This window comes from Monopterus albus, unplaced genomic scaffold (genome assembly GCF_001952655.1).
Source record: "Monopterus albus unplaced genomic scaffold, M_albus_1.0 scaffold186.1, whole genome shotgun sequence".
In the NCBI taxonomy this organism is placed as follows: domain Eukaryota; kingdom Metazoa; phylum Chordata; class Actinopteri; order Synbranchiformes; family Synbranchidae; genus Monopterus; species Monopterus albus.
This window is the reverse complement of record NW_018128066.1, coordinates 1,487,125-1,499,483: the sequence shown is the minus strand read 5'-3', so window position 1 is coordinate 1,499,483 and position 12,359 is coordinate 1,487,125. Positions and strand designations below refer to the sequence as shown.

Here is a 12,359-nt window from a genome sequence, read left to right as displayed (position 1 = left end):
TGTGCTGTCTTTCAGTCCAGCTTTGTCCAGCCACTGGTAGGATTTTTCAATATCAACCACTTCTTCTATTTGACGGTGGTACATACTGTGCAGAGGTTTGTCCTTCCATGAGGGTTCCTCTCTTCCTTCCCTTGTTCTTCTGGTTTCTGCTGCCTGAGGTGTTCACTAAGCATGTCATCACTCGGGGCCATCTTCCTGATGTATTCATGGATCTTTGTTGTTTCATCCTGGATAGTGGCTCTGATTCTCACTAATCCTCAGCCTCCTTCCTTCTGCTTAGTGTACGGTGTTAGGATGCTGGACTTGGGGTGAAACCCACCGTGCATTGTAAGGAGCTTCCTTGTCTTGATGTCAGTGGCCTCTATCTCCTCCTTTGGCCAGTTTATTATGCCAGCGAGGTACCTGATGACCGGCAGGGGATAGGTGTTAATCGCCCAGGCTGTGTTCTTTCCATTCAGCTGACTTCTCAGGACTTGTCTTACTCTCTGCAGGTACTTCATGGTTGCTGCTTTCCTTGCAGCCTCTTCATGGTTCCCATTTGCCTGTGGGATCCCAAGGTATTTGTAGCTGTGATGATCTGGCTGAGGGGATTCAGCCCTATGCAGAACAGCAGCAGGGACAGAGCATCTCCTTGGTAGATACCGCACTTGATGTTGACTTGTGCAATTGGCTTGAAGTTGGCCTCTAGGGTTGTTTTCCACATTCCCATTGAGTTCTTGATGAAGGCTCTTAAGAGTCCTGTCAATGTTGTACAGTTCCAAGCATTCCAGGATCCATGTGTGAGGCATTGAGTCATAGGCTTTCTTTTAGTCAATCCAGGCAGTGCACAGGTTGGTATGTCTGGTCTTGCAGTCTTGAGTGACTACTTTTTCAACCAGTAGCTGGTGCTTTGCTCCTCTGGTGTTACTACTAATTCCTTTCTGGATGCTGCTCATGTATTAAGCCATGTGCCTGCTCATCTTAGCTGCTATGATGCCACCATGCTTCCATGTTGTGCAGAGGCAGGTTATTGGGCGGTAGTTGGATGGTACTGCTCCCTTCTGAGGGGCCTTCAGGATCAGGACTGTCCAGCCTTCAGTTAACCACTCAGGGTGGGTTCCATCCATTAGTAGCTGGTTCATTTGTCCCGCCAGGCGCTCATGGAGTGAAGTTAGCTTCTTTAACCAGTAGGCGTGGATCGTGTCAGGGCCTGGTGCTGTCCAGCACTTCATACTTCATACTTGAGACCCTCTTGAATGTTGTTTCATCTCTTGAATGTCTGCCATTGTGATGATTGCTGGGTCTTGTGCAGGGAGGTTGCTGTGGTCTGCTCTTAGGTCCACCAGCCACTGGGCATTGTTGTTATGTGATGCCTCCTTCTCCCATATGCTCTTCTAGAACTGTTCAGTCTCTAGCCTTGGTGGGTCTGCTCTCATGTTATTACCCTATCACTGAGAGTACACCTTAGGTGGCTCAGTAGAGAACATTCGGTTTACTCTCCTGTCTTCAACTTCTCTGGTGTACCTCTTCAGCCGGGTGGCCAGGGCTGTGAGCCTTTGCTTGGCAGTCTCCAAGGCCTCAGGTATGGACAATTAGTTGTACTTCTTAAGTACCCCTTTCTTCATCACGCCTTTATGAAATTCCGATAGCTGGCTAACTTCTCTCCTTGCTGCCTTGATCTTGGTCTCCAACCTCCTTCTCCATGGAGGATACTGCTCCTTATGGCCTTTGCTGAACTTGTAGCCAAGCATCTCAAGGATCACAGTTGCTGTGGTGTATATGAGCTTGTTGGTCTCAGTGATGGTCGTAGTAGGGAATGTTCTTAGTGCTGCATTCACATCCTCTAGTAGACTTTCAGAAGTCTGTCATCCTGGCTCCCCCTTGCTGGAGCAGTCACGTTGTACCTTGTCAATCTCTAGTTGTGATAACAGGTGCGGATGTTAGAGCACTGAGCTACTAGTTGTTTCGATGTTAGTGTAGATTTTGGGTTTCGAAGTATCCTTAGGTCCCACATCCTCGGTATGTAACCCCTCTCGCTGGGGTTACTTGTATAGGAGCATTCCAATAGTTCCCTGTTCTCCTCTCTTGTCCATGAATGTCTTGTTCCAGTAGCCCACTTCTCATCAGGTTGCCCTGGTTCCTCAACGTCTTACACGAACCTTGTTGACCCGGGCGACGTCCAAGCCGGTGTGACTCTTATTTTTCCAACTCTCATTACCCATGAGGTAGGCAGGTAGCATTAAGGGCCTTGCCAAATAATGTCATAACAAGACTAAGAGTCCATAGCAATGCTAGGAGCTCTATGAGGCTTATGCACAGCAGGGATTTGAGGAAAATGCTATGTTAGCATACTAAATATGCTCCAAATGCAACATGCTGATGTGTAACAAGTATAATGTTTACCATATTTACCATTGTAATGTAGCGTTCTTGCATAACAGAATTTACAAATTACCAATTCTCTGGGGACCCTGAATACTTGTTTCAAATTTCGAGCCATCTGCTAAAGTAAATGCTGAAATATTTTATAGAAAATATTTAAGGTACTGGTGGCAACAAGAGTAGAGGAAATGTCAGAGAAAGACAAAGTAATTAGGATTCAGATTTTGGGTGCCAGAGGATTCGTGGAGCAAATTTCTTGGCAATCAATCTAGTAATTGTCAAAATATTTCACCAAAAACTAAAAATATCAATGTAGCAATCCATTCACTTGTTGTTGAGGATTTTTATGGCAAAATGAATAACCAATCACATAATGGTCATCCATAGTACCACGCTTAAAAAAACACCTCATAGGTGATAGGTGCAATGACCCATAAATATTTTGAGCTGAGCTTTGTACATGTGCTTTTCTTCTAGACAGAGAATTTATGTCGGAACCAAACACGAGGAGACAGTATAACCTCAGGCTATGGTCACAGTGCTGTGCGTATAAGAGAGAAAAAAGCTCTGCCTCATTTATTCCCATTACTCATTTATCTGCAAAAACACCCATGCTTACCAAAATAAGCATAGGATCCTGCCTGTTTGACGTTGCACCAGCTTTCCTGGAGGCGGAGTTGTTACAAATGGCACACCTCAAAGGCCTGGCGCATCTCACCAGGCACTTCTAACATGCCTGTGAGCTCACTCCAAATGAATCTCTATAAAATTGGGAAATTAGAATGCAAAAGAACAGCAGTGAATACTCATGTGGTAATGATTATATACACATATATATATACACATATATATATACACATATATATACACATATATATATACACATATATATACACACGTATATATACACACGTATATATATACACATATATATACACACGTATATATACACACGTATATATATACACATATATATACACACGTATATATACACATATGCGCTGGGAGACATTCTCCTATGTTTTGGAACATGTAGACTGAAAAGTCACAGGTTTCAATATTTGAAAATAAGTCCAAATGAAATCTGTTGTGTTTCTACTCATAATACTCCAGCTTATTGCTTTGCTGAAAACTAGGCATTCCAAGTCCTCACCCAAGTGGCTAAAGTTGAGCAGTGAAGGAAACTTAATTTTTCCAACACCAGCTAGTCAGCTTGTCAGACTATAAAAATATGGCCAGATCAAACAGGCCAACAGTTGATCATGTTTTATGAAAAACATGGTGTAAACACTGTTTAACTTGAAAGTAAGACAAGAGTAGGAGAGTAATAAAATATTATTACTACTGTTATTATAGAAAGGACTTGCCATTTGCAATATTTAAAATTCTTGCAATATCCTTCCTCACTGGATGAATGTCTCTCTATGTCAGTGCCCCGATTACCAAAATGGCTATTAACAATGCCTCATCCTCCAGCCAAATGTAAACTTAATCCTTGAATAATCAATGCTTTTTTGCTTTTTTTTTTGGCCACCCTTGTTAGGTGGCAAATCTGTTCTCTTCTCCCCACCACCGCTGCATTATTAGTCAGACAATCAACAAGCCACTTCGACACACAGCTAGTTTAATTGGACACCACACAGAGCATTATCATGTGCGTTGCCTAGCAATGGATCCTTATGCCAGTATTGCTGTCTTTGTGCATGTTTTGCCCAAAATGGCATCTGTAATTACTTTGCAATTACTACCTTTCCCCTCAAACAAGTTCTTATCATGCTGTGGATAGCTTTCTGCCTAGAGGTGATCTTTCTGAATTGACTGATGTAATATGGCCCAGAGTATACATTCAAATGATAAGGGCATTTCATATGGTCATTGGGCTGTAATGATTACAGAAGCTTTGAGGGCTATTGAAGCACCTGCATGCATAAGCTGTCTGCTGTATAAAGCTGCACCTCCTGGCTGCCCCGCAAAAGCCGTTTTTCTGCTAATTAGTCGTTGCTGTGGTGAAAAGTAATCACAACAGAGCAACTATATCTACAAAGCCAACTCAATGCTTCAGGATATTTAAAGGCTGAAAACCATTATAAAGCCTCATCCGGTTCTTTCAAACCAGGAACTCCGAGGGACGACTCAGACCACTTGAGTATATAAAAAATATATCCGTGCTGGTTTATTCAAAAAGTCACAGGCAAGAATTTACACTTCAAGTCCAGAGATCTTCCAACCCCCAGCCCGCCAAAAGCAGCCCGGAAACAGGAAGACCCCGAACCAAGCATTGCTATACAATATTAATCCTTTCTGGGCTGTCGAACCGTGACGTCACCTGATATGCCAGCTTGGCAGCTGAGCAGAGCAGTAGACCAAACATGAAGAAAATAATGTGTGTGGCTGTTGTTTTCGTGGTGTGTATCTAAAACAATTTGACATAACATTACACATTAAGACAAATATTATGGTTACTTTTACCGTCATAATAACATTTGTCCCTGACTTGAGCCCTTCTCTGCTTTTTAACTAACCTTGCATTTAACATCCTGAGGAGACATCCTGGCTACACTAAACATCTTCTAATACAACAAATCTCTGAATATCTATCTAACTAAAAAATAACCTAACAACATCTTTGCTTTTGTGGGTTGAAGACAGGATAGCAATATACTGTACAACTTTTCTGTGGCAACACTGTTTCTAGGTTCTAAGTAATGAACCAACGTGGATGACCAAAATGTTAGATGTGCTGCAAGTAATAGTCTTCTGAACATCTCTTAAATGTATGTGATATTGTATCCACTCCCTTCCCGTCTTTCCTTACAATGCTGAAAAAACTTCAACTGGACTAGGTTTTTAGGTCGAAGACGTTTCACCTCTCATCCAAGAGGCTTCATCAGTTCTGACTGACTGGTGTTGAGCCAGAGATATTTATCCCCATCGGTGGTGTTTCAGTCCTTTGAAGGCCAACAATGTCCCTTAACGACTGAGTCGTTGCAGCCCAGTATCGGTGAGAGTAGTTACCTGTCTTTGAAACCTCCGTGGGCTGTCGAACCGTGACGTCACCCGATAAGCAAGCTTTGCAGCTGCTCTATCGTTTAGCCAAAACATGAGGAAAAGTCAAGGTGCGTGACTGTTGTTTTCGTGGTGTGTACTAAAACAATTGGACATAACCTTACACATTAAGACAAATATTAAGACTAGCATTACAGTTGACACTAACAGCAGTTTTCCTGTAACCTTGACGTGCCTGCAGTCTGCACTAAACATTCATAGACAACAAATCTCTGAATATCTATCTAACTAAAAAATAACCTAACAAGCGGCTGCTTCGTTTCACCAATGTACAAGTCGTTACACTCCTGACTACACTTAATGGCATACACCACATCACTCTGTTTGGAAACAACAACAAAAAATACCCTGCGGCAAAGGCTGGTCCACCCAAAGGACAAAACACCCAGACATAAACAGACATGATTTTTTTCCCATGTATTACGGATGATTTGACAGCCTTGATTAGAGGCCCAATACTGCAGCTCCACCTGTGGTAGAGAATCTGGCTGCAAAATGTGTCAGTATAAAGCAAAATGGCCACCCTTGTGTTTGCAATATTTTGGCTTTACTTTTTGTATAATGGCAGGAAGTGATGACATGTCGCCCATTTTTATACTGTGTATGGTGAGGACCAACACAAAATACCTACGAAACAAAAAAGCACAAACACAAAGCTGTTATCAATGCATTACTGTTAAAGATCCTGACAGGAGGAGGAGGATAGTAACAAAAGAGTTTATGAGCCATATGCAGTATGTTGCTGCCATGTCAGTTGGCTGGAGAGTCCAGTAAGTGGCCTAAATGAGGTCCTGACACAAGCCAAGAAACAATTCTCAACTTTCTTTTGTTGGCAGTGGTGATGTAGTGAGGTCAGCAAATATACTACCATAGACTGTTTATAGCTGTGACACTGGACTGAGATTGGAGTCATGACACAGCCCTGAAACAGCCCTCATCCTCCTTGGACCACACTAACAAAATACCTCCTTGTATCACTCTACTGGTACAGTAGGCAAGAGAGGGGACAGATAGGGCTTTCCTTGATCAAAATAATAAAAGAAAATGTGTCCCAATTTGACCAGACTCCAATTAATGGAAATTCCATTATAAATGTTAACTTAGTTTTAATTTGTTTTGTGTTTTCATGTTTTACTTTGTCCTGTGACTGACCGTCAATGATCAGATTGAGTTAGGCACATTCATCAAGATGTGCTCCACTTGCACTTCCTTCATAAGCCAAAGAAGCAAAAACAAATTACTGAACTGAAGTTTATTATTACACAGAAACTTTGTCCTACACCAGATCCTTTGAGGGCCTTGTGTAATTTTAAAAATGTCCCTGTTTATGCAAATTGCATTTTTAAGTGTTTTACACGTATTACTTATAGTAAGTTACAGTAACTCTGTCTTAAATAAGATTAATATACCCTCATTTAATACCCATTAATATTGCACATTTTAAGACATTTTTAATTGCTATGAGTTAGAAAATTATATGGCTAAAGATGCCTCAGATAACATTTGGTAAACATCAACAAAAATACTGAACACTGAGAGCAAATGATAAATGCAAATACATACACAAGTATGCTAGAATCAGCACTACTGATGTTGGAAACAGTTACAGCATAATATATGGGCCTTTCTTTCTAAGTGTTGTGAAAATATACAAAGCTGATTTGTATATTTATTAGGCACACCTATACAGTAGCTACTTGGCCTATTTGAAAGCAACAGTTTGTGTTCAACTGTTTTATACTTGGAAACATTAACACTACTATTAGGGCCACATTCATTGAGGCTGTGGTGAAAATTTTAACTATCTTATTAATTACAATACAGCAAAACCATGACTCTTTAAAAACATTAATAGCAGTTGAGAAGTACTATCAGCATAAGCTTCCAACTTTAATTTATCTTAAACTGACTAGCATCCAGATTGCCTTCCAAACTCACTCTTTTCCTTAAGCCATAGTGTGATGCTCCAGCCGATACTGCTTAGAGCAGCAGGTGGTCACAGCAGACAGTAAGATGAACTGTGCTGAAGACTGACACACTGTCTTGCTTATCCCCCTTCCTCTGCCCTTCATCTTTTTCACCATCCTTTTCTTTCAAACTATTCGTACTCTCTGATTCAGCTTTACGTCTCCATCACTTCCTGCCTGCTTTCCTCTTCTCTCTCTCCCTCCATCTGCATGCCCCCGAGGACAGTGGCAGCCAAAGTGTCTGACATACACCAGCTGTACAACGGGTTTTTCTTCCACCGCTTCTCCTCCTCATGCATTTATATTCCTGCAGCACATTTATCCACAAACTGAACTCAGCTGAACACACTAAAGAAGCCACAAGGATTTAATGATTACTATGCTCATACATTTGTGTTAGGCTGTGTGTGCACACATGGGTAGGGCAACTGAAGTAAGAGGTGAGTCCTGCAGCAGAGACAGACGGTGCTTTTCGAAAAGAGTCAAAGAAGACAGCCAACTTGCAGGCAGGTCTTAAAACAAACCCCAGAAAATTGCTAACAGGATTTCTTTACATCTGCCACAGAAAATGTACATTTATTAACTTAATCCCTAAATAGATTAAATATGAAGTAAAATCAGCAATGGTTAAACTGGGACTTAGAATAAAACCACACCACATGAAATGATATCCGCAACGAGTGTGACATGAGTAAATTACTTCTGATTACCTTAAATGTAGGATTAGTTCCCAGAAGGGGGGAAAAAATCCTCCCCATAAGTCTAAGTGACAAAGCTACACCCAGTGGGCAGAAGAACAAGAATGAGATCCTGTAAAACAAGAACAGGGTGATTTCTCCATTCACTGGTGAAGAAAATTACTATTCCATTCTCCCTAAACCAACTTGAAAATTGGTGGCATTAAATATATGCTTTGGTGTCTTTTCTGGTTCTTGCAGTTCCTTTTGGATAAAAAAAAAGCTATGATTGAAAATCTTAAGTTTAAACTACATCACTTCATATCCTATGATGTTTTTGTTATAAGGACAGAGGTCAGCATTGGTCTGGTGAGAATTTATAAACCAAGATCTCAGCAACATCAGCAGACATGCTAATCATCTACTACATGGAGTATAATGTACTGTATTTAAGGTTCATTTCTTGTGGCTCTTTTCACCATAAAATACCCAGATTTGTTAAAAGAAACAGATCACATGAATTTTAAATTATGCTTTCAGCTGCAACATGACACTTTTCACTGCAATTTACAGTTAACAGGGTTTTCTTTCAACAATGACAGCTCAGAAAACACTTCAGGCATTAAAGAAGTGAGGAAAAAAATATGCATCTGGCAACACATATATGATCTCCTCTATGGGTGTGTCTACACGGTACACAACAGTCAATACGTAAAAGCCCCGCCCCATCTACGCAGGCATGGTTGTTCCTCTCAAACAAGGTAGTGGGTGCTATGAAGCAGTCTACAGCAAACACACAGGGTGCTGCTGTGGAACAAGACAGCAAGATAAGCAAATGTGATGGTTCTGTGTTAAAACAAAATATGGACACTTTGGGCCCCATTTGGCCATTATCACTTAGGGGTGTACTCACTTTTGTTGCCAGCAGTTTAGATATTAATGGCTGTATGTTGCATTAATTTGAGGGAACAGCACATTTACACTGTTATACAAGCTGTAGACTCACTACTTTACATTGTAGCCAAGTGTCATTTCTTCAGTGTTGTCACATGAAAAGCTATACTTAAATATTTACAAAATGTGAGGGGGTGTACTCACTTCTGTGATATACTGTATATTTCTGTCCAGAGCTCAATTGTGTCTTGTTTAATACCTAGCTTTTTCCAAACACATTAACAACATCTATTGATCCATCAACAGAAGGGTACAAACAATTTTGTCCACGTCTACTGTACTCAGACTTCCAGTAAACTTCCTGTTGATTTAAAACAGTCCTCTCCTGTCTTCACTTCTCGCGCTTTCAATAAAAGAATTTGGGTAAAATCTAACAACACTCACCGGAGATGCTATTTATTTATTTATAGAGAAAATCCATTCTCTGTTCTTTGCGCAGGAAGATTTCAGTGACTGTCATTAGAGGTGATCTCTGCATTTCAATTCCATTAGTAAGTCCTTTTCTATAGCCATGGAGGCCAAGGCTGCGAGTCGACTCTGTCTAGTCTTGAGGGCAGAGAATGTCCGCTCGACAGTTGCAGTGGATATAGGGATAGTCACGGTCAGACATGCCAATCTGTACAGCCGGGCTGAGACAAGCTAGCTAGCTAGCTTTTGGGTTGGCCGACCTCTCCTCACGATGTCTAACTTTTCTGGAAAAGTCCACCTTGAAAATGGATTTTTAAGTATGTCCAAGAATAAGTCAATTTCTCCTCCTCCGTCAGCCATCGTGGGCGTAAAAAATTCTAACTCACTACAGGTGCTAGTCGAACTTGACTGTAACAGTTTTGCTCTGACCAAGCAATCAGAGGACGGAAGTTATTGTAGGCCAGCTAGCTGGCCCTGTGAGGCGAATTTGAAATCTGATTTGCTAAAGAAACAGTCCCATTGCTAATAAGTTACATTGGCCAGCACTACTGACTCTGAAGGCCCTGGGCAGATTAGATTGACATGGCAACACATAGAGGCTGAAATCTGATTGGACAAAAAATCTAACATCCACATACACGTACTGGAAGCACTTCAGGCAAGAGAAATGAAGAGAATAGACTGCTGGGAATAAATTAATACAATTTCATGGAACAAATATTAGAATTTAGGTTGTAAATGTAGGTCAGTGCTTCTGATAGAGTTTAGGCTGGCAGAGAAGGCCTTGCTGGCCCTGACGGCCCACCACTGGATCCATCTAAGGAAACACTAAAAGCCCATAGTGAGGGAATAAGCCACAAAAATATAATGCAGTAGTGGATTAGGTCTCAGTAATTAATCAGTGGCACAATGTGCAGTCAAGAATGTGAGGTGTACAGTGGGGTCTGATGGGAGGTGAGCAGGGTTCTATGGCAGTGTTTATTTACATGAAGAGAGGCAACATGTATTAGCATTCCCTCCCTTGTGCCTTGAGTAAGAACATTTTAGTAGAGGAGTTGTTCGCTGTCATACTCTCTTAAACTATCACAAAATGACTTTTTTCATCCTGCTGCCAAAATACAGTAAAATCTTTAATAGAAACAACATTAAAGGAGTTAAGTTAAATAAAAAGCTGGACTTGATTGTAAAAGATTACTTATCAATAATACACAGTTAAAAGTGCTAAAGAATGGGAGAGTATTCATATGGAAGCTCAGTATATGAGTTAAATGATGTTTACTCATTATTTGGCCCAAAGAGGGGGTGTCAGGCCATGCTGTATTAACTCTTCAGTGGCCCAAATTAAGCAGCACCATTTTCCAAACCTAACCTACCCTTTTAACACAAAACATCCCTGAATCCTATCCTCACCCAAGCAAAAAGCAGATATGTGGCTTGACGCACAGCATCTGCATTGTATTTGCACAGGTTAAGCAGTGGCTGGGCCAGCTGGCTTGTAATGGCAGTCACCTCTGAGAGCAGGGTCTGCTCAGTTGTCCAGTTGTTAAAAATTGTGGCCAAATATCAGAGAAGGATCAACTTGATCCAATAACAGTTCAAAATACTTAAATATTAAGCAGAAATTGTAGTTTTGTTCACTCCAGTGAGAAACAATCTAGAATCAAACCTTGCTCTCCTATTGTCACATGATCTCCAGTTTAAACCTCCAAAATCCCCTGTCGACAATTAGCTAATTTTCTTTCCACATGTTTAGCTGGTTACTATGAAACTGGCTTAAAAGTGATTTGTTGAATTTAAAAGAAGAATGACAGTTTTTAAAATATACATACATAGCTGAAAATACAAAGATTTGACAACAATGTGTTCCTGCAAAGTATGCTGTGTGTTCTAAATGCCCCACAGCACTTCATATGCGTTTCTCATGGTTAGACATTGCTCAAACATCAATGACTCACCAGCAGTGAAGTCCTTGTTGAGGTCAATGAAAGCGTTGGAGTGAGGGATGCGCATTTTGACAGATGAACTCAGTGCATTCTGCCACACTGGAATCCTAAAGCCATAAGGCAACAGTGGAATTGAAAAGCTCCACATCTGACAAAGTGTGAAAACAGTAGAAACAGAACAGTGGAAGTGAGTTTGAAAATGACATTACCTTTTGTTGAGATAGCAGACTTCAGTTGATTCTGCTTTGGTGACTCCAAATACATCTGGGATCATGTCTCCATTGAAACTGTGGGGAAATAATTTTTTAAAATTGCAATTAAATACACTTTTTAAAAAACGTACACGTTAAAAGTTGATTAGCCTTATACCATACAACGCTTTATCATGTTTAGGTTTTTTTCACAATGTCAGAGGAATGTGGCTCCACCTTTGATGGCCAATGAGGGAAGTCAGTGGTGCTGTTGACTATACTGACTACATTAAACTGTTCTGAGATGTTTCAGATATGTTGCAAAAATAAACTTGCATATACAGTTTCCGCCTAGCTCAGAAGAGTTGGTTAATTACCATGATTACACTGACCCATAATCATAGAACAAGATCACACTCAATGACGGGAGATCACTTTAGTAAAAAAAAAAAAAACCACATTGCACATTAGGTGAGTCCTCTAAAGGCATCTAGTACAGCATCTGGCTGAGCAATCACATATTTGACAACCAAGTATAACTTCCGGCGCCGCATGGATTGGCAGCGAGTTCCAGCAGCTCTGTCCTTTTTTTTGTTTTCTTGTTTTTTTCCCCCATGCTTTCCGTGTTTGCTTTGTGTTATACTTCTTCTGTAGGCCTCTGTGGAGCAGTGCTACTAGGAGTACAACTTTTTATTGCGTTTACATTATGTTTTATGCTTTTTCGCGAGCTCCCGAGTTGGGGACTCCGGGAGCAGTGGCCCCATTGTTCACTCTTGAGACCAGCAGCTCGGA

General features: G+C 40.9%; 1 protein-coding gene across 1 annotated transcript in view; it reads right to left on the bottom strand.

Annotated features, from left to right (window-relative positions):
* Positions 1-12,359, bottom strand: part of itfg1 (integrin alpha FG-GAP repeat containing 1) — a 187,427-nt gene that overhangs the window by 162,899 nt on the left and 12,169 nt on the right. Inside the window, exons 5-6 of the mRNA XM_020617139.1 lie at positions 11,586-11,663; positions 11,389-11,483 (exon numbers count right to left, since the gene is read on the bottom strand). Coding sequence (XP_020472795.1) covers positions 11,389-11,483; positions 11,586-11,663 — 173 coding nt within the window. The remainder of the gene's footprint in view (positions 1-11,388; positions 11,484-11,585; positions 11,664-12,359) is intronic.